The 23,760-nt window shown below is 39.9% G+C and overlaps 1 protein-coding gene across 4 annotated transcripts in view; it reads left to right on the forward strand.

Moving 5' to 3' along the window:
* The window catches only part of LOC106091250 (G-protein coupled receptor 52), a 226,120-nt gene extending 202,819 nt beyond the window's left edge, over positions 1 to 23,301 (forward strand). For all 4 annotated transcript variants that reach the window (XM_059363370.1, XM_059363369.1, XM_059363368.1 and 1 more), the window contains 4 exons: positions 4,962 to 6,283; positions 21,492 to 21,635; positions 22,075 to 22,333; positions 22,391 to 23,301. In XM_059363370.1, coding sequence (XP_059219353.1) covers positions 21,503 to 21,635; positions 22,075 to 22,333; positions 22,391 to 22,967 — 969 coding nt within the window. In that variant the 5' untranslated portion in view covers positions 4,962 to 6,283; positions 21,492 to 21,502 and the 3' untranslated portion in view covers positions 22,968 to 23,301. The remainder of the gene's footprint in view (positions 1 to 4,961; positions 6,284 to 21,491; positions 21,636 to 22,074; positions 22,334 to 22,390) is intronic.
* Positions 23,302 to 23,760: the final 459 nt, after the last annotated feature.

The following is a 23,760-nucleotide window of genomic DNA, read 5'->3' on the forward strand; positions in this document are numbered from 1 at the left end:
GGTCTTTTTACCTGTTGATCTGAGCTGTTGGTCTATATTTTTAATACAGGGTGTCAAAGTTTCCAACTTCGACTTCTTCAAACTTTTAGGGGGTATAACTTTTGATGTATTGAACCGATTTACATGATTTAAGGCTCTACAGAAAGTACTTGTGAGATCTAATAAGCATAAATTACTGCTAGGGAGATATGAATAGTTTAATTTTAATATGAATGTCTAAAAGTGTGTGTCAAAATTTTCCTTGGTTTTTTTCAGTTTTTGTTTAATAACTCCTTCAATTTCAATAAGCTATACACTGGAAATTCCACACCAATTGTACCAGTATACGAATGAGCAAACAACAAATAAAAGCTTGCTAAGTTCGTCCGTATTTTTAATCAAATATACTTCGTTCAAAAGTATATTTGATTAAAGTTTATTCTAAGTATTTTTAAAAATGCATTTACTTTCTTTTAAAAAATCCGCAATTACTTTTTGGGCAACCCAATATTTGTCAAGTTTTTTGCCCGGCATCTCTATGCAGGCAACAAAGGAATTCGGATAGGAATTGCTATGCTATTGGAGCTGAACCGAATCAGACCATATTTGGCAGGTATATAAGAGGTCATAGAAACAGTCACTGTGCAAAATTTCAACCAAATCGGATAAGAATTGCGCCCTCTAGAGGCTCTAGAAGTCAAATGGGGAGATCGGTTTATATGGGAGCCATATCAAGTTATAGGCCGATTCAGACCGTATTTGGCACGTATAGTTAAAGTCACTGTGCAAAATTTTAGCCGAATCGGATAAAAATTACGCCCTCTAGAGGCTCAAAAAGTATAATCGGGAAATCGATTGAAATTGAAGCTATATCTGGTAGTGAACCGATTTGGGTCATACTTGGCGCAGTTGTTGATGGTCAAACCAAAACACTCCATGCTAAATTTCAGCCAAAAATTGCGCCCTCTAGAGGCTCACGCAGTCAAGATCCGAGATCGGATTATATGAGAGCTACATCAGGTTATGAACCGTACTTGGTAGAAGTTAGAACAAAACACTTCAGCCAAATCGGATAATTTTAACCCCCTCTATTGGCTCAAGAAGTCAAGATCCAAGATCGGTTTATATGGAAGCTACTAGCTGGACAGGGCCCGCTCCGCTGCGTCTTCTTTCTAACTCGTATTTTATCTGAGCCCTATACTGGTGCTCTACTCCAAACTACTTTTCATTTGAGCCTTATATTGCTATGGTCGGTAAATATGTCCGGGATGGTGATATTTTTGGGGGTGAGTTGGACGGTCATATATCAGATTTGTGCTCTAGTCTCAAATACTCTTAATTTGAGCCCCGTACTGTCATTATTGGCTTATATTTCCATTTGGCGGGCTTTAGAGGAGGCGCGGCCTCCTAAATATCGCACCCTAAATAAGGATACCAATTTTCTGTTTTTTAAGTTAATATAAGCAAACTAAATTTTGCTTAAATTGTCCTACCCATCTCCGAGATTAAAATTAAAATTAGGGACCGCCCGTCAAAATTGGATATTAGGTCTACTTTATTCTCTTGGTGTTGGTGGTGTACTGGAGTAGCCAACCCCTTTGACCCGAAAATGGATATCAGATGCATACTCTACTCCCAAATCCACATTTTAGCTACATATTGCTATAGTCGGTGTATATGTGTGGTTTAGGGTGAGTTTATGAGGTGAGTCGTTCCTGAAACACTTGGCCTAAAAACAGGTATAATATATGAGCCCCTTTTTACCATTGTCCATAAATATGTCACGTTGCCATTGGTTTAGGAGAAGTTTATGGGGTGAGACGACTCCCAAACACTTGGCCTCAAAATTGGATATATAAATCGTTGTCAACTATCAAATACCTATAGTTTGAGCCCCTTATTGCCATAGTAGGCAAACACGGTTTGATGGGAGTTGAAAGGATGAACCCTTAAATACATCGTTCTAGAGCACGATTTTGTTTGAGCCCCATAATGTCAAGCATTTTGAGCCACATAATGTTAAGCATTTTGAAGGTGGCGATCAAGATATTCAGGGCGTCGGGTCTCATTCAGATCCATACTAATTAATTTTATTTTTCATTCCAAATCTACATTTTAAATCATATTTCAAAGCTACCACTTGGGATACCACAATTTTAAAGATTCGCAAATTCTGCTGTGTCTATCCCAATTTGAGGGTAAAAAGTGTAGTCTGCTACCAAAGAACTTTTTTTGCTGTCCTATTATATCCTTTTGGCCTACATATATTATTTTTAATTCCTTTTTAAATCGGATTGGGGGAGGGGAACTACCCTCTGACATATCCCTTCATTTAAGTACAATATATTCTCGGTTGTCCTACATGACGGTTTGGTGTTGTTTTCATTTGGAGAAAAGGGTTGGTCCCCCCGATGCTAAGACCGAAAAGACATTTTCCTTTATTGTCCCGATCTACATGTCCTGCCGAACGGTAGGACATGACCCAGATATTAAATCCTTATGTCAACATTAGATTCGAACTCTACAGTCATAGACCTTTCTTTTGATTCCCATATTATTCCGATAGAACTACACGTCCTATTGTAGGGCGTTTAATGGGTGGACCGGTCCCAGACTCTGTCCCAATTGTGTATACCAGATTTGTAGTCAACTCCCAAAGACCTTTCATTTGATATCCATTTTGTGACGTTTGGACCTGATATAGCTGCCATATAAACCTATCTGGGGTCTTGACTTCTTGAGCCTCCAGAGGGCGTAGTTATTTTCCCATTTGGCTAAAATTTTAAACAACGGCTTCTCACATGACCTTTAACATACGTGTCAAATGTGGTCTGAATGGATCTATAGCTTTATACAGCTCCCATATAAACCGGGCCCAATTCTTACTCGTATTGGCTGAAATTTTACACAATGACTTATACTATTGTCTCCAACATTCAATTCAATTATGGTCCGAATCAATTATGGACCATAACATGATATAGCTCCAATATTATATTGGGTTGCCCAAAAAGTAATTGCGGTTTTTTTAAAAGAAAGTAAATGCATTTTTAATAAAACTTAGAATGAAATTTAATCAAATATACTTTTTTTACACTTTTTTCTAAAGCAAGCTAAAAGTAACAGCTGATAACTGACAGAAGAAAGAATGCAATTACAGAGTCACAAGCTGTGAAAAAAATTTGTCAACGCCGACTATATGAGAAATCCGCAATTACTTTTTGGGCAACCCAATAGCAATTATTTTCTTTTATCCTTTGTTTGCCTTAAAAGAGATATCGGAAAAAGAACTCGATCAATGCGATCTATAGTGGAGGGTATAAAAGCTTCGGCCTGGTCGAACTTAGCACGCTTTTACTTGTTTTTTTTTTTCTTCTTCTTACCCTGCACGACTTTTCTTGACGAATGCGTATCTCAGACTCAGCATTGCAAACACTGTTTGTGCGATACGGGAATGATATGCATGGTTTCAGCTGTTACCTGTGTGTGTTGCTGACGCCTTTTTTGTCGACGGCACATGTATCTGCATTGCCCTGAATGGTTTATGACGTTGCACATGGCGCTCAACAGCCTATTGCATAGTTGTTTTTATTATGAACACAGGCAGTTTTCAATAACAGCATAAAAGGGTCACATTTTGCATACATAAAAGGATCTCAGTTAAACATGTATAATGTCCCAAAGACATGGGAAGATGTAAAAGTCAGATTTGACTTTTTTTATTAAGAATTTGTTTCAGTAAGAACATTTTAAGGTTTCTAAGGGAATTGTATTTAGAGTTTCTAACATGAGTCTATTGTCCTATGCAAAGTGAAGTCACAAAGCAGAAGATCTTGTATTATGGTATTCTACGATTGATGATAGCATGACTGACAAACAACGAGTTTAAAAAGCACCTCCATTAATGATAGGTTTGGAACTAGTGAGAAGTTAATGGATTTAATCATTTCTGTTACAAAGTCTGTCAATCTAAGTTTATTTTTAACAACATTTTAAGTTAAAACTTGTATTTCTACTAAATTTATTCAATATACTTAAATTTGGGAAATTCGTAAACTACTCTGAACGAATATTTATTCAATTTGAAGAATATAGGTTTATAGCAACATGTTTATATTGGATAAATAAAAACTTTGTTTGCTATAGGAATATTTAACTTGTTGAGAAGTAATTTGGTTAAGTAAAACGACTTCCGAAAACCAAGTTTATGAACTATTTGTCCTTCATTACAGATGAGTAAAATTTACTACAAATTTGCAATTTTTCCTTGTTTTTATCAAAATTTAACCAAATTTGATTACAATTTGCTAACTTATCTGGAATAAATATTTTACATTATTTTAACCGCACCATTTTTATGAGTGTATGTATCCATTGTGATGGGTGCCGAAATTTCGGCTCGTTCAAAGTTAATTCGTTTAATTGAAAGTCTGTCAATCTAAGTTTATTTTTAACAAAATTTTAAGTTAAAACTTGTACTTCAATTAAATTAATTCAATATACTCAAATTTGGGAAACTCGTAAACTACTCTGAATGAATATTTATTCAATTTGAAGAATCTAGATTTGTAACAAGCGTTGTACTCAACATGTTTATATTGGATAAATAAAAACTTTGTTTGCTATAGGAATATTTAACTTGTTGAAAAGTAGTTTGGTTAAGTAAAATGACTTCCGAAAACCATGTTTATGAACTATTTGTCCTTCATTACAGATGAGTAAAATTTGCTACAAATTTGCAGTTTTTCCTTGTTTTAATCAAAATTGAACCAAAAAAAATTACAATTTTCTAACTTAATTGGAATGAATATTTTACATTATTTTAAGTGCACCATTTTTATGAGTGTATGTATCCATTGTGATGGGTGGTAATGAAATCGAACACAATCCATTTATCATTTCACACAATCGTATCATAATTTTTTCTTCCCAAAAAGAGTTATCATATTCTGACAAATATTTTTCTTTTTTTTCTATTTCAGATTTCAACAACTAAAAGCGTTTATGGCTGATATTCAACAATTACACTCAGAAATAAATGTTAGTTAATTACTTCAAATTTAATTACTATATAAACTATACAAATAATAAACTATAAATTGTAAGGAAAACTAAACAAAATTCTTAAATTTTCATTAAACTCAAAGCTGTGTTACAATACTAGATCAAATAGTGACAAAAATAAATAAAAACTAATTTCTATATATATTTCAAACCAAAACGTAATATCTTCCATTTAATGATATTTATTATTATTACAAAGAAAAACCAGAAAAAGCTAAATATTTTCAAAAAAAGCCTAAGTAGTGATATTAATAAAAAAAATCTTGAAAACAACAACAAAAACATATTTGAACAAAGACATACCAACTGTTAACAACAACAACAACATCAAAGCAAAACAATAGTGTTGTGAAAAGAAAAACGAATATAAAACCAAAAGGCATACAAAGCTTTTGTTCATTTGAATCCTTGAAAATCATATGCCACATCACTAAATCTCACCTTAACCTTAAACTTGAAGAGCAGCCCCATTCAACAAATCGAAGGCTACAATTCTTCAAACTACGCCGCCTTTACACATCAGCCATGAGTGAGTGAGTGCTGTATGGAAATCAAGCCACCCGTCGTCAACAGCAGTGTCCTTCCGGGTGCACTGCTGCACTTGCACATAGAGTACATTTTTGGCCAACAACCAAAAATTATCAGCCGCAGTCAAGCCACTCGTCTATTGACAGCGTGCGAACAAAGGCCAAAGGACACAGAGCCAAAGCCAAGGTAGACTTGCAACACAAATTATTACAAATCAGACCTATGTACATTTGTGCTGTTTCTGTGCCTACTGCCTAAATACCAATTAAATGCGCTGCGACCTTCGCGTGACGGCCAACTCCAACAACAGCGCAGGAAATCGAAAGTGAAATACACAAAACGAGGAGTTCACCTTCCTTGTTCACCACCAACACCTTAAGGACATATTGGTATGCACTAAAAAAAAACACATCAGAGATAGTTGCTGCATTTTGTACAACCACATCCTTAAAGACAACTGCCACGGCTAACGTGTAGTTGGAATTTCAAGCTTCCTTTGCTGCTGCCATTACCCCACTATAAGCCACCGAAAAACTTCATAGGAACCCTTGCTGTTCGGAAAGGACATTCCCGCCAAAATTTTCTTTGCATGGGTCTCCCTCTGGTCGAAGTGTCAGTGTTCTGTTACGTTGTAGTCTTCGTCTTTGTTCGTCTAACGTCGCTGCGATGAGAGACCAATAAATCTTGGCAAAGCGTCATGACCGGAAGTACGGTAAGTGTTTCAATTTTGTATAGCCAAACCCTTTCAAATATGTATGCAAAAAATACTTAAGACTGTTAGAGGGTATAATTTTTTACTTTTTTGTGCAAGGGTTAGGGTTGGAGAAAAATCTAATTTATTTGATATCTAGTTTGCCATGCCAATGAAGTACATCTATGGGTGACTCCATAATAAAAGAAAACAAAAAAAAGCGCGTTAAGTTCGGCCAGACCGAATCTTATATCCACCATGGATGGCATTTGTCAAGTTCTTTGCGCGGTATCTCTTTATAGGAAAACAAAGAATAATGATATTGGATCTATATCAAGTTGTAGTCCGATTGGGACCATAAATGAATTGAATGCTAAACATTGCAGAAGTCATTGTGTAATATTTTAGTCCATTCGGATAAGAATTGCACCTTTTAGGGGCTTAAGAATCAAAATCGCAAGATCGGTTTATATGGGAGCTGTATCAAGCTATAGATCGATTCAGACCATATTTAACATACTTGGCTCAATTGTTGGAAGTGATACCAAAACATCACCTGCAAAATTTCAGTCAAATCGAACGAGAATTGCGTCCTCCAGAGGCTCAAGAACTCAAGACCCAAGATCGGTTTATATGGCAGCTGTATCAAAACATGGACCGATTTGGCCCATTTACAATCCCAACCGACCTACACTAATAAAAAGTTGAAAGTCATAGCAAAACACCTCATGCAAAATTACAGCCAAATCGGTTAAGAATTGCGCCCTCTAGAGGCTCAAGAAGTCAAGACCCAAAATCGGTTTATATGGCAGCTGTATCAAAACATGGACCGATTTGGCCCATTTACAATCCCAACCGACCAACACTAATAAAAAGTTGAAAGTCATAGCAAAACACCTCATGCAAAATTTCAGCCAAATCGGTTAAGAATTGCGCCCTCTAGAGGCTCAAGAAGTCAAGACCCAAAATCGGTTTATATGGCAGCTGTATCAAAACATGGACCGATTTGGCCCATTTACAATCCCAACCGACCAACACTAATAAAAAGTTGAAAGTCATAGCAAAACACCTCATGCAAAATTTCAGCCAAATCGGTTAAGAATTGCGCCCTCTAGAGGCTCAAGAAGTCAAGACCCAAAATCGGTTTATATGGTAGCTATATCAGGTTATGAACCGATTTGAACCATACTTGGCACAATTGTTGGAAGTGATACCAAAACATCACCTGCAAAATTTCAGTCAAATCGAACGAGAATTGCGTCCTCCAGAGGCTCAAGAAGTCAAGACCCAAGATCGGTTTATATGGCAGCTGTATCAAAACATGGACCGATTTGGCCCATTTACAATCCCAACCGACCTACACTAATAAAAAGTTGAAAGTCATAGCAAAACACCTCATGCAAAATTACAGCCAAATCGGTTAAGAATTGCGCCCTCTAGAGGCTCAAGAAGTCAAGATCCAAGATTGGTTTATATGGCAGCTATATCAGGTTATGGACCGATTTTAACCATACTTGGCACAGTTTTAGGAAATGATACCAAAACACTACGTGCACAATTTCGGTCAAATCTGACGAGAATTGTGCCCTCTAGAGGCTCAAGAAGTCAAGACCCAAGATCGGTTTATATGGCAGCTATATCAAAACATGGACCGATTTGGCCCATTTACAATACCAACCGACATACACTAATAAGAAGTATTTGTGCAAAATTTCAAGCGTCTAGCTTTATTCCTTCGATAGTTAGCGTGCTTTCGACAGACAGACGGACGGTCGGACAGACGGACGGACATGGCTAGATTGACTTGAAATGTCATGACGATCAAGAATATATATACTTTTTGGGGTCTTAGATGCATATTTCAAAGTGAAACAAACAGAATGACGAAATTAGTATGCCCCCATCCTATGGTGGAGGGTATAACAAATAAAAGCGCGTTAAGTTCGGTCAGACCGAATCTTATATACACTCCACCATGGATGGCATTTGTTTAGTTCTTTGCCCGATATCTCTTATAGATGGTGCATAATGATCCCGTGGTGAAAATAGGGTACTACATTTTTTGATATATGAAGGGGGGGCGGACCCTCCCCCTTACTCTTACTTTCAGAAACGCCAGATCTCGGAGATGGGTGGTACGATTTAAGCGAAATTTTGTGTGCTCTCATATAGTACCCTAAAAGTCAAAATTTGGTATCAGAATTTCGGATGGGGTAACTAGGGGGGCCGCCCCACCCTAAAACCTACCAAACATATATTTAGAGCAATCACGACAATATGGGACTCAAATGAAAGGTATTTAGGATAAGAAAACGTATCTGAAATCAATTCTCGGACCAAGTGTTAGGGGGGCCACCCCTAACAACAACCCCCAAAACACCCCTAAATCGGACATATTTACCGGCCATGGCAATATGGAACTCAAATGAAAGGTATTTGCGGGTAGAATACGAATCTAATATCCAAATGTGGGACCACGTTTCTGGGGGTCCACCGCTTCCCCAAATCACCCCCCAAACAGGACTTATTTACTGACCATGGGATTATGGGGCTTAGAAAAAAAGGTATTTGAGTGTAGAATTTGAATCTGATATCCAAATATGGGACCAAGTGTTTGGGGCGCCGCCACTCCCCAAAAACATTGCCCAAAGGGGACAAATTTACGACCATAGCAATATGGGGCTCAAATGAAAGGTCTTTGGGAGTAAAGCACGAAACCGATATCAATATTCTGGAAAAGGCCATGAGTTGTTTGGCTATTGGTGACCAAAGTAGAAGTCATTGCTATAGTGGCTCAAAAGAAGCAAAATCGGGATATCTGTTTGTATGGAAGCTATATGAGATTATGGACCGATTCAGACCATATTTAGCACGCATGTTTAAGGTCATAGAAAAAGTCATTGTACAAAATTTTACAATTTCGTAAATAAATTGCGCCCTCTAGAGGCTCAAAAGTTATAATCAGTGGATCGAGTTGTATCGGAGTTATATCAGGTTATACACCTATTGGTTATGGTTATGGATTACCCCATATACTTTCTAAATATATCCTTAATGGTAATACATATCTTTTTTTTTTGGCTTATGACTACAGACAGACAGACAAAGGTACTTGTACCTGTCTTCGCTTAAACACACATACTACATATGTTTCATAAATAATTGCTTGGTTTAGCCTATACCCAAACTATTTATACGGAAATAACGAACCATTTTACAATGCCAACATCTGTTGCTAGGCACAAATTCTAAGTACAAATATAACCGAATTACAGACAGCTTTACAATTTCCTTTTCCTTTGGCAGTTGGCAAGGGCTTTTATGGCTTGCACTGAGTTGGAGTTGAAGTTTTGATAGAATTGTTGTAATTTGATTGTTATACCCTACACCACTTCTGTGGTACAGGGTATTATAGCTTAGTGAATTTGTTTGTAACACCCAAAAGGAAGGGAGATAGACCCATTGATAAGTATACCGATCGAATCACTTTCTGATTCGATTTAGCTATGTCGGTCTGTCTATCAGTCCGTCCGTCTGTCTGTCCATCTGTCCATGTTAAATTGTGTTCAAAGTACAGGTCGCAGTTTTCATCCGATCGTCTTCAAATTTAGTACAGGCATGTTTTTCGGCCTAGAGACGAAGTCTATTGAAATTGGAAAAAATCGGTTCAGATCTGGATATAGCTCCCATCTATATGTTCGTCCGATTTTCAGTAATACAGCAATAAAATGGTCATTTGTTAATCGATTCTCTCGAAATTTGGCAGGAAGGATTTTTTTACAACTCGATATTACTGGTGAATTGGTCATGGAAATCGGTTCAGATTTAAATATAGCTCTCATATATATATATCGCCCGATTTTCACTCCTAGAGCCAGTGCAAGCACATTTATTGACCAATCTAGCCAAAATATTGCACAACGCTTTCCTCGACGAGTACCACAATATACATAGAGTTTGGTCAAAATCGATTCAGATTTAGATATAGCTTCCATATATATGTTCGTCCGATTTGCAGTAATATTGCAATAAAATGGTCTTTTGTTAACCGATTTTCTCGAAATTCGGCAGGAGGAATTCCCTCTTGACACTCAATACTATTGGTGAATTTCATGGAAATCGGTTCAGATTTAGATATAGCTCTCATATATATATATCGCCCGATTTTAACTTTTAAAGTCACAGCAAGCGCATTTATTGATCCATCTTGCCAAAATTTTGCAAAACGCTTTCCTCGACTACTGCCACAGTGTCTGAGGAGTTTGCTCGAAATCGGTTCAAATTTGGATATAGCTCTCACATATATGCTCGTCCGATTTTGAGAAATATTGCAAAAAAGTGATCATTTGGTATCCGATTCTGTCGAAATTTGGCAGGAAGGATTTTCGTATGACTCTCAATATTACTGGTGAATTTCATAGAAATCGGCCCAGATTTAGATATAGCTGTCATACATGTATATCGCCAGATTTTTACCCCAAGAGCCACGGCAAGCGCATTGTTTGACCAATCTTGCCAAAATTTTGCACAACGCTTTCCTCGACGACTACCACACTATCTGAGAAGTTTGCTCGGAATCGGTTCAGAATTAGATATAGCTCCCATATATACGTTCATCAGATTTTGGGTAATTCGCCATAATGTTGTCATTTGTCAACCATAGTTTTTACAGTTTGAATATATTTGCTCGCCGAGATCCATCAAAATTGGTTCAGAATTGAAAATAGGTCCCACATTGTACTTATAGGGTGCTGTAGGGTATTATACAGTCGACTTTTCCTCTTCCTTAATGGTTTTAATATTAGAAAATTTGCTATTGAATTGTTGTTTTGAGGGTCATATTGAAAAATTCTGTTGCAAGTTTAAGGTTGAAGTATCCTTAGAGTTTTTGTTCTCTTGATGTTCAATGCTAAATCTGAAAAGGTTAAGGTAAGGTAGATAGCAAATAAATTGGATTGTTGATACGATTTGAAGAGCAATAAAAATAGAAAGCGTCGCCCCCCTTTTCAGTTAACATATTATCATAGGATATTCCATATCAGTAGTTTCAAAGTACCACAGGCTTTTTTGCTTTTCAACTCTAAATAGGTAATGAAATCGCTCAAATGTTCAGTATAACAAAAGTATCAGAATCACTTCCTTATTGGATTTAGCCATGTCTGTTGTTCTATTGGTGCAGTCTTGTTATCAAGGTAACGATTTTTTGGCTATTGTGTTTATTAAGTTTGAGAAATTTGAGAGATTTTAAAAACAATTAAAAAACAAGTAAAAAGGTGTTAAGTTCGGCCGGACCGAACTTTGGATATACAATAATCTGAAGATATAATCCATCTTCGAACTTAACCTGGTTATGGAGAGAAAAAGAATCTGTGCAAAATATCAGCTCAATATCTCTATTTTTAAAGACTGTAGCGTGATTTCAACAGACAGACGGACGGACATGGCTAGATCGTCTTAGATTTCTACGCTGATCAAGAATACTTTATAGGGTCGGAAATGTATATTCCAATGTGTTGCAAACGGAATGACAAAATGAATATGCCCCCATCCTTCGGTGGTTGTTGTTGTTTTAGCAGTTTATTGTGTACTATCTTTCGTCTGCTTGATTCTGTTGAGTGTCAAGACCCAGGAACTCTGCGACTAAGATGAGGTGCGTCCACAGGGATATGGGTGTGAGTCAAGTGGGTCTGGCTGGGCAGTTAAACAGGTGACGTATATCGTGTGGTCCCAGGTTACAATCGGGACATACATCTTGCACGTCGGCATCAATCCTAGCTCTGTGGGAATTGAGGCGGCTGCATCTGCCGGAACGAAATTGAGCCAGAACTACTCTGGTTTGCCGTGGGAGGTCGATTTCTTCGGGTGCAATGGGTGGCGATCGTTCTCCAAGGACTACATTCACCCGGTAGCCTATTACCGCATCTGCTACCGTGTCTGCATGAATGTTGTTTAGACCCGCTTGATATGCCGCTTGATCTAGAGATTCTCTCTTGTAGCGCTGAACCTCGCGCTCTAGATCGTGTAGATCTACCTTAAGGCTTCTGGGCGGTGGATATCTATCCACAAGATGAAGATTTGGATGGTTTCTGCGATAACAGCCCAAAAGGTATAGCTTGGACAGCATGTAGTTATGTCTTCGCACTGGTAGGGTCTTTGTCTCCTGATGGAGGTGGTCCACATGAGAACTGGGGAGACAGCCCGTCGCAGTTCGGAGGGCGGCATTCTGACAGATCTGAATATTATTCCACTGCGTGTCACAAAGTTGACGAGATCACACTGGCGCTGCATAACTTACCATAGACCGGCCAATTGCTTTGTACGTGGTCAACAAGGTTTCTTTGCCTGCACCCCAAGTGCTGCCAGCAAGTGACTTGAGGACCTTGTTTCTACTTTTGACTTTATAGCAGATTGCTGTGGCATGCGAAGAGAATGTGTAAGAGCTGTCACATGTGACGCCAAGAATTTTGGGACACTTGATGGTCGGAATCATTTCTCCATCGACCATCACAGTCAGCTCAGTATTCACCTCACGCGTACTTGTAGTGAATAATGTGGCTGAAGATTTGGTGGCGGATATCTTCAGATTTCTTGCAGCGAAATATGAGGCAAGCTCGTTGAGGCAGACGTTCAACCTATCGCAGATGTCATCAATGGGTGGGGGGCCTAATGTCATGATCGTACAATCGTCCGCATATGATACGATCTCTATGCCGTCTGGAGGGGGTGGATTGGAGGATAGGTAGAGGTTAAACAGTGCCGGAGATATCACCCCACCTTGGGGAACTCCCTGTTTCACTCTACGTTGTTTCGACTTCTTATCCCTAAATTCCACAAATGGCTGGCGACCAAACAGATAATTCGCGACCCATCGTTTCAGGCCTGGCTGGAGGGACGTGTTGGCGATGTCCTCAAATAATTTGGCATGGCTGACCGTGTCGAATGCCTTCGATAGGTCCAGTGCAACGAGGACCGTCCTATCACATGGCCTGGGCTGATTGAAGCCATGGCAAATGTGTGTGGTGATGGCATGCAAAGCTGTTGTTGTGCTGTGCAGTCTCCGAAATCCATGTTGATGCTCGGCGAATGGAAATTCTGCTACGAGGCTCGGGAGGAGTAATGCCTCAAGCGTCTTTGCCACTGATGAGAGAAGGGAGATCGGGGTGTACGACTCCCCCAAACTCGGATCTTTTCCAGGCTTCAGTAGCGGGATCACTCTGCCCATTTTCCAGACATCGGGAACTATAAGGTGAATCCAGATTCTTCAACATCAATATAGAGATTCCGTCGGGGCCCAAGGCCTTAGAAGATTTGGCGCCACGGATGACATTCGTAACTTCGCCCACGTTAAATTGTGATGGCTGTTCATCGGCTCGGAGACCACAAATACGGCGAATGGCTTTCCTCCTTGCCCTGTCTCTCTCGGGATGCACAATAAATTGACGGTTGAACAAACTGGCGCATCTCTTCAGATCAGTCACGGTTATCTCGCCAAAAGTGACTGAGGTCCTCTCATCCCGTCTACCGGGGTTCGAGAGTGACTTAACAGTGGCCCACAGTTTGCCTACACCGGTGCCTAAGTTACATTGCTCCAAGTGTTCCAGCCACAAATTCCGCTTATGTTCGTTGACTACCCTGTTAGTACCACTGCTTGCGCCGGGAAATTGGGCCGCACTTGGGATATTCGACCGGCTGGTATAAAGCGAGCGGCTGCTGCGTTAATGATGTCTCGGAATTTCCTCTCGGCCACAAGCACATCAGAGGGGGGTGGCAGTTCACTGAAGCGGCGATTGGTATACTCTCTGAAACCAGTCCAATCGGCCTTCCTATAATTGATGAACGTCCGGCGCTCAGAGGTTATGAAGTCGGGTGGTCGGTCGATAGTGCGAATTATGGGGAGGTGGTCTGACCCCAAAGAGATGACGGCTTGCCAGGATACGTCCTAGTGGTGGCATCCTCATTCACCCTGCAAAACGTGGAGCTATCAATCTGCTCTGCCAAAGCTATGCCACGCTGGTCATTACCTAGGGGAGAATGCCATGACGTGTGATGCGCATTAAAGCCCCCTAGAACCAGACGATTATGGCCAGATAGCAACCCACTTATGTCGGGGTTGTAAGCCTGGCCATTAATCGGGACCCAGCTACCAACCGGCGGTATATACACGTTGTATAGCTCTATCTCGGCAGTACCAGACCTGACTGCTATCCCCATGCATTCCATGTAGGGGTCACTAGCGTTAAGCGCAGGCGAGATAGGTCTGTACTGCACGGAATGGTGTATTACGAAGGCCAATCCCCCACCTCCATTCCTTGAGCGATCCTTACGTAGCACATTGTAACCGTGACAACTGTGCAAGCTGCAGGTGTTGGTCAGCTTTGTCTCCTGGATCGCTGCGACCAATATGCTCTTCCGTCTAATAAAGTCCACAATCTCATCGATCTTTCCACGAAATCCGTTGCAGTTTAACTGCAAGAACGATACACTGTCCTGGCAATATTAGGGGCTAGGATGCTGCCGTTGCGTAAATTGCCGTACGGGAGAGGTCGGGGGGGTCACATAGTCCGACGACGAGGACGCCGAAGGCAACAACGACGACGCTTGAGACCCACTGCTGGCTATGTTCGCACAGCACCTTGCGACATAGCCAGTATGACTATACTTCCGTAGTGAAGTGAGGCCAGAGCAAGATCGGAAATGTACCCACTCCATGCACCGGTTACACCTCACCGACACCGACCGATGGTGAAGGCGGTTCTGAAGCGTGCGGAGAAGGCACTCCGGGATGTGCCTCTCCCATGACGAAAAAAGACGTTCACGTACACTGAGGCGGCAGACCTTGCCGATGAGGATTCCATCGGGTCAATTCGGTGCGTAAAACCGACTGCCATGGGATTGTTTCTCCTTCGGTGGTGGGTATAAAAAGCGACAACCAATAGGAACTGTACCCATATCACGAGAATACATGGCCACACAATCAAATGGACGGAGAGACAAGGGTATGGCCAATTCGATTCAGGAAGTTATTCTAAGTCGATCGTAATGCCTATTAAAGGGAAGGGGTGAAGCTCCTATCCCACTAATTTTTAATACCCAGTACCACAAAAGTGGTCCCGGCACGGGCTAGCTGTGTGCACCATACAAGCTGGAACTTTGAGGTCCGATCTTTGTGGTTTTCTTTGCTGTCACGAGAAGCTTAGCTGCGAGCTACAAGGCGCGTCCACAGGTTGCGGAATGCTCCATACGGAATAGCTGCAACGGCAGTCGCGGATAATCAGCGGCATCGAGCGGAGAGTCTCAGTGAAAAGTCGGGTGGCACCGGCTCTTGCACAAATACTGAGTGCCTATGATGCTCGATAGGAGGCCACCGTAGCGCAGAGTTGAGCATGTCCGCCTATGACGCTGAACGCCTGGGTTCGAATCCTGGCGAGACCATCGGAAAATTTTTTTCAGCGGTGGTTTTGTGAGGTACTCTCTAAAGAGGTGTCGCACTGCGGCATGCCGTTCGGACTCGGCTATAAAAAGGAGGCCCCTTATAATTGAGCTTAAACTTGAATCGGAATGCACTCCTTGATATGTGAGAAGTTTGTCCCTGTTCCTTAGTGGAATGTTCATGGGCAAAATTTGCATTTGCTATGATGCTCGATATGGCAAGGCGAGTAATTGGCGCCTTTCAATAACCATTAGCCATTCTGTTCCCGCGGCTATGGGTGCTTTGGACCGGAACGAGCTTGCGCACTGGTTATGGTTACAACAACAACAATAGTGATCTAAGGTACAGGCTGCGCCAGAGAAACTTACTTATTTCAAAACACTTCCGAGGGGTGACTTGGACGAGTAGCGGGTCAAGAATGGGGCAACTGGAGGAGGAAGTCCCCAAGGTTGTTCCTCTCTCCAGTCAGTTGTCATCATCTCTAGTCTAGAGAGCAGTGGACCTGGGCGTCTAGGAACGCAAAAAGTCAAATCCACGGATCGTTTCATATGGGGGCTATATCAATATATAAAGGGTGATTTTTTTGAGGTTAGGATTTTCATGCATTAGTATTTGACAGATCACGTGGGATTTCAGACATGGTGTCAAAGAGAAAGATGCTCAGTATGCTTTGACATTTCATCATGAATAGACTTACTAACGAGCAACGCTTGCAAATCATTGAATTTTATTACCAAAATCAGTGTTCGGTTCGAAATGTGTTCAAATTTTGACAAATTTTGTTCAGCGATGAGGCTCATTTCTGATTGAATGGCTACGTAAATAAGCAAAATTGCCGCATTTGGAGTGAAGAGCAACCAGAAGCCGTTCAAGAACTGCCCATGCATCCCGAAAAATGCACTGTTTGGTGTGGTTTGTACGCTGGTGGAATCATTGGACCGTATTTTTTAAGATGCTGTTGGACGCAACGTTACGGTGAATGAACACATTTCGAACCGAACACTGATTTTGGTAATAAAATTCAATGATTTGCAAGCGTTGCTCGTTAGTAAGTCTATTCATGATGAAATGTCAAAGCATACTGAGCATCTTTCTCTTTGACACCATGTCTGAAATCCCACGTGACCTGTCAAATACTAATGCATGAAAATCCTAACCTCAAAAAAATCACCCTTTAGAACGATTCACATCATACTTGGCACGGATGTTGGACATCATAGCCGAAGTCATTGTGCCAAATTAAATGAAAACTGAGGCTTTTTGGGGCTCGAGAAGTCAAATCCGGGAATCGGTTGTTATGGTTTAGTCCAGTTTTATTGACCGAATCGGATTATACTCGCCAATGATGGTGGAAGTCAGAACAGAAGTCTTAGTGCAAAGTTTAACCAAATTCGGATGAAAGCTGAGGCTTCAAGGATCTCAAGAAATCAAATCTGGGGATCGGGGGGCTATATGAGTTTATAGAACGATTCGGATCATACTCGGCATAAATATTGGAACTCAGAACCCAAGTCCTTGTACCAAATTTCAGCCAAAACGGATGGAAATTGAGGTCTCTAGGGGCTCAAAAAGTCAAAACTGACCAATATGGCCCATGTGCAATCCCCAATGACTAGAGATGGGTTTCTACCGGGTTAATACCCAATGCCTGGGTATTTATTGAGTAAATACCCAATAAATACCTTTTTTGGGCATTTATAAATTTTTAGTTATTTTGGTAATGAAATCATTTTCCAAACATTTTTTGATGATTTCGTATTCTCTGTATATAAACCTGACCTTCTGATCTCATAAAATCGGAACTTAGTTACTTATAGCCGATATATAGACCGATCTCCAGACTTAAAGGCTTGAGGCAATAAATTGGTCATTTTCCATCCGATTTCGATGAAATTTGGCACAGTAAGTTCTGATAGACCCATACCCATTTATGTGAAGTGTGGTCCAGTTCGGACCATATTTGGATATAGCTGCCCTATGACCGACGGCCCGATCTCCCGATATAGAGTATAAAGGCCATAAAAGATCCATTTATTACCCGATTTTGATGAAAATTGGCACAGTGAGTTCTGGTAGACTTTTACCCATTCCTGCCCTGTGATCCACATCGGACCATATTTGGATGCCATATAGACCGATCTCCAGGCATAGTGTAATGAGCTTATAAAAGGAGCACTCTTCATCCGATTTCGATGAAATTTGGCACATTGAGTTCTGGTAGACCTCTACACCTATTTCTGTTTCCAATTTCAAAAATCGGATGAAAAATGCTCCTTTTATAGGGTCAATACTCTATATCGGGAAATCGGTCTATAGCGCAGCTATATCCAAATATAGTCCGATCTGGACCACACTTCACAGAAACGGGTAGGGGTCTATCAGAACTCATTCAATCGCAATCGGATGAACATTTACCAATTTATTGCCTCAAGACTTTAAGTCTGGAGATCGGTGTATACCAGCATTTGAGTATTTTGGGTATTTACCCATCGCCCATCTATACCAATGACCTACACCGATAAGAAATATGTGTGCAAAATTTAAAGTGAATATTTTTATTCGTGCGGACGGACGGACATGTGCTACATCGACTCAAAATGTCAAGACGATCAAGAAAATATATATACTTTATGGGGTGTCAGGTCAATATTTCGATGTGCTACAAACATGTACCTCCACCCTATGGTGGAGGGTATAATAAAACAAGTAAAAGCGTACCGAATCGACCAAGCCGAATCTTATATAGCCTCCACCATGCATCGCATTTGTCAAGTTCTATGGCCGATACACCTCTATAGAGAAATAAACATCTAAATATGTTATGACTTCCAACAACAGTGTCAAGTAGGGTCCGAATCTGTCTATAACCCGATATAGCTCCCATATAAACCGATCTCCAGATTTGACTTCTACACAGTCTTAATTTTTGTCCGATTCGGCTGAAATTTTGCATGCGGTGTTCCGTTATGACTTCCAACAACTGTGCTTAGTACGCTGCGAATCAGTCTCTAACCTGATATAGCTGCCATAAATACCGGTCTCTCAATTATCCTTGTTCGGTTCCTAGAAGCTTTAATTTTTGCTGGTTTGACAGAAGTTTGGTATGTAAAATAAAATTATGCCCTTAAACTAAGTTCAGTTTAGGTATAATTTTTAGCGGAATCCACGCTTTTACTTGTTTTTGGTTCATTAGGGGTGTAATAATCAATAACAGTTCGGTACTAAAACCAATAGCTGTCTGGTGCTAAAACCAATAACAGATTGGTATTAAAACCAATGGCGGTAATAAGGCTAGTACCAAACGGTACTAATAATTTTGTGATTCATCCATACCATACGGTATTGTTTTTATACCCACCACCGAAGGATGGGGATATATTCATTGTATCATTCCGTTTGCAGCACATCGAAATATCCATTTCCGACCCAGAAAGTTTATATAATCTTGATCAGCGTAAAAATCTAAGACGATCTAGCCATGTCCGTTCGTCTGTCCATATTTCTGTTGAAATCACGCTACAATCTTTAAAAATAGAGATATTGAGCTGAAACTTTGCACATATTCTTTTTTTGTCCATAAGCTGGTTAAGTTCGAAGATGGGCTGCATCGGACTATATCTATATCCCCCTTATAGACCGATCAGCCGATTTGGGGTCGTAGGCCCATAAAAGCCACATTTATTATCCGATTTTACTGAAATTTGGGACAGTGAGTTGTGTTAGACCCTTCAACATCCCTCCTCAATTTGACCCATATCGGTTCAGATTTGGATATAGTTGCCATATAGACCGATCCCCCGATTACGGGTCTTAGGCCCATAAAAGCCACAATTATTATCCGATTTTGCTGAAATTTTGGGACAGTGAGTTGTATTAAACCCTTCGACATCCTTCTTCATTTTGGCCCAGATCGGTCCAAATTTGAATATAGCTGTCATATAGACCGATCCTCCGATTTCGGGTTTTAGGCCTATAAAAGGCGCATTTATTATCCGAAGTCGCCAAAATATGGGACAGTAAGTTGAGCTACACCTTTCGACATCCTTCTTCAATTTGGCCCAGATCGGTCCAGATTTGGATATATCTGCCATATAGACCGATCCCCCGTTTTAGGGTCGTAGGCCCATAAAAGCCACATTTATTATCCGATTTTGTTGAAATTCGGGACAGTGAGTTGTGTAAGGCCCATCAACGTCTTATTTCAATTTGTCCCAGATTGGTCTAGATTTGGATATAGCTGCCATATAGACCGATCTCTCAATTTAAGGTATACGCCCATAAAAGGCGCATTTATTGTCCGATGTCGCCGAAATTTGGGACAGTGAGTTATGTTAGACCCTTCGACATCCTTCTTCATTTTGGCCTAGATCGGTCCAGATTTGAATATTAGCTGCCATATAGACCGATCCCCCGATTTCGGGTTTTAGGCCCATAAAAGGCGCATTTATTGTCCGATTTTGCCGAAATTTGGGACAGTGAGTTATGTTAGACCCTTCGACATCCTTCTTCATTTTGGCCTGGATCGGTCCAGATTTGAATATTAGCTGCCATATAGACCGATCCCCCGATTTCGGGTTTTAGGCCCATAAAAGGCGCATTTATTGTCCGATTTTGCCGAAATTTGGGACAGTGATTTAGGTTAGCCCTCTCGCTTCTGCAATATGGCCCAGATCAGTCCAGATTTGGATATAGTTGCCATATAGACCGATTTTGTTTCGATTCAAGGTTTTGGGCCCATAAAAGGCGCATTTATTGTCCGATTTTGCCGAAATTTGGGACAGTGAGTTGTATAAGGTCCCTCGACATCTTTTTTCAATTTGACCCAGATCGGTCCAGATTTGGATATAGCTGTCATATAGACCGATCTCTCAATTTAAAGTTTTGGGGCCATAGAAGGCCCATTTATTGCGCGATGTCGCCGAAATTTGGGACAGTGAGTTGTGTAAGGCTCTTCGACAATTTTCTGCAACTCAACCGACATCGGTTCAGATTTGGATATATTGGGTTGCCCAAAAAGTAATTGCGGATTTTTTAAAAGAAAGTAAATGCATTTTTAATACAACTTAGAATGAACTTAATCAAATATACTTTTTTTATACTTTTTCTAAAGCAAGCTTAAAGTAACAGCTGATAACTGACAGAAGAAAGAATGCAATTACAGAGTCACAAGCTGTGAAAAAATTTGTCAAAGCCGACTATATCAAAAATTCGCAATTACTTTTTGGGCAACCCAATAGCTGCCATATAGACCTTTATCTAGATTTAAAGTCTTGGCGCCATACAAAGGCGCATTTATAATCCGATTTCACTGAAATTTGACACAGTGACTTATGTTAGGCTTTTCGACAGCCGTGTCCTATATGGTTCAGATCGGTTTATTTTTAGATATAGCTACTAAAATGACCAATATTTTGTCATACATAATTGAACAATGACCTGTGCTTATTAGTATTTGATCCAAATCGGAACATATTTCTATATAGCTATTATGGGGCATAAAGTATAAATTTTTCACCGGATTTTGACAAAACATGGTTTACCTATAAACCCTGGTATATACCATACGGTGTAGCTTGTTATACCATACGGTGTTGCTTTACTGTCAATACCCTATGGTACTGAATGCACGTTTGGTATCAACTTTTCTCTGGATGTAATTTTCTCTGGGTGTAATTTTCTCTGGCGCACCCTGTATAATGATAGCATTTGCTCTTCAGAACTTTGAAAATCTTGCGAAAATCTTCTTAAAATTGGTTTTTTTTACACTTCTTATTGCATTATTCTTGTTTTTTTTTGCAGACATTACAAAAATGCAGGAAATGAGTTACCTGCAGGATAATTCCAAAGTGGAGGCACTTACCAAAGCTGTTCTCATCTCCATACTTGCCGTTGCCATAATACTATCGAATCTACTGATTATAGCCACCTATGCCAATTTCAAAGGTAAGTTCAAAACCGTTTTTTGGCCCCAGGTGCTTTCTACGCGCCCACAATCACATGCAACCAACCACTTACACACAGAGACTTAATCACACACACACACACACGCACATATGCTATCCAATCCAAATCCTTAATCAAAATCTTAAGATCATAAACAAATCTATCGAAAAACGAAATCCCTTCATCTATGTGTTGTTGTTTAAAAGAGTTTGAAAAAAAAACTAAAAAGGAAACCCAAACCAAAGGTAAATTATATAAAATAGAACTTTGAATGCTTTTTAGATGAATGATGCGTATGCGAAAATTAGAGGCCAACATTTCAAGCCAGCTTTTTTATAAAATATCTTGATATGCTACAAAATACTTTGTTCGTTAATATAGGCTTCTAATGTTCTTTTCGCCCTTTTCGGTGCCGCTTCGCGTTGGCGTTGGCACATAGGTCCCACAGAGGTCATCAATTATTATTTGCTGTCATTGGCCGTAGCCGATTTACTATGCGGCCTATTGGTGGTGCCATTTTCGGTGTACCCAGCCCTGACGGGCGAATGGATACAGGAGGAGATTATATGCCGTTTCACGGGATATCTGGAGGTGACACTATGGGCGGTATCGGTGTATACCTTTATGTGGATATCGGTTGATCGCTATCTGGCAGTGCGCAAGCCATTGCGCTACGAAACAGTGCAGACTAAGACCAGGTAAGAGAGAACACTTTGAACCAAACAGTAGTCACTTCCTATGCTTCTTTCACTTAGATGTCAATGCTGGATGGCCTTTACCTGGGTGTCGGCCGCCCTGCTATGCTGTCCGCCCATATTGGGCTATACGGCGCCGGTTAAAAATGATGTGGCCCACATCTGCATGCTGGACTGGGGCAATATGGCCGCATATAGTATAACCCTAGCAATATTAGTTTTAGGTCCCAGTGTTATATCGATTGTCCATAATTACTCCTATATATTTGTTATGATGCGTAAAATAAGATCGGGCGAGCCCATACATGACAAAGAGTATGCGACGGCGTTGGCCGAAAATTTATCGAATCCAAGTCATATGATGTCATTCGCATTAGTGTTTGCATTCTGGATGTCCTGGTTGCCATGGATATCGTTACGTTTGTACGAGCAGGTAACTGGTGATGTTGTGCAAAGTACTCTCATTAATTTTGGCGTTGTCTGGATTGGTGTGTTAAATTCGTTTTGGAAAATAATCATAATGACAACGATGTCACCGCAATTTCGCATCGCGCTCAGAGTATTTTGCTTAACAATATGCTGCAAGACTAAGGGCCGTTTGCAAGCTGAACTAATCGGGTTGGACCCAGATGACTAGAGTCGTTAGATTTTCATATGGCTACAGCAAAGAACAAATGAACTGAAAACGCCTCGTAAAACACAAACACACACACACACGAAACAACAACAACAACACCAACACACTCTCACTAGCAACACTTATACACAACCAACACCAACACCAACTAACACCAAGACTTTTAAAATTCTAAACAAAAATAATGAATTTCCTCCACATACACTCACAACCACATGTACACCCATACACATACACACAACGACACCCGGTTTTTCTTATTGTTTAACAAAAAGCCAGTAGCTGCAAAATTCCATAATTTTAATCCAATTTAAAATATTACAAAATTTTTTTTTTTTTAATTTTTTCTTTTTCAAACTATTGATGAACTAATGATATAATTAAATTGGTTGTAATTAGATGACATTATATATATAAAAAAAATATTTAAAACAAAATTTAAAGTAAAAAAAATACTATAAAAACTTAGATACATGCGTATATACTTATATATATAAATTAATTTAAATATACTATGCAAATCTAATCTAAGTATTTAATGAAACCAAAGTTGATCTAGCATTTAAGCCTTCAATTATAATGTAAAATAAATAAAAAACCGAATCTCATTCCAAAACAAAAAAAATATACTACCAAGAGAAAAAAAACAACAAAACTTTATTAAGCAAAAAATTATGATCCCTGTGCTAAGGTATTTTTGATAAGTAGTTTTAAAAGAAAGCAAATGCAAGAAAAACCAAAAACAAAATCAATTAAGAGCTTACTATCGTCGAGTTAAATGGTCCTCTTTGTT

Source organism: Stomoxys calcitrans, chromosome 1, assembly GCF_963082655.1.
Source record: "Stomoxys calcitrans chromosome 1, idStoCalc2.1, whole genome shotgun sequence".
In the NCBI taxonomy this organism is placed as follows: domain Eukaryota; kingdom Metazoa; phylum Arthropoda; class Insecta; order Diptera; family Muscidae; genus Stomoxys; species Stomoxys calcitrans.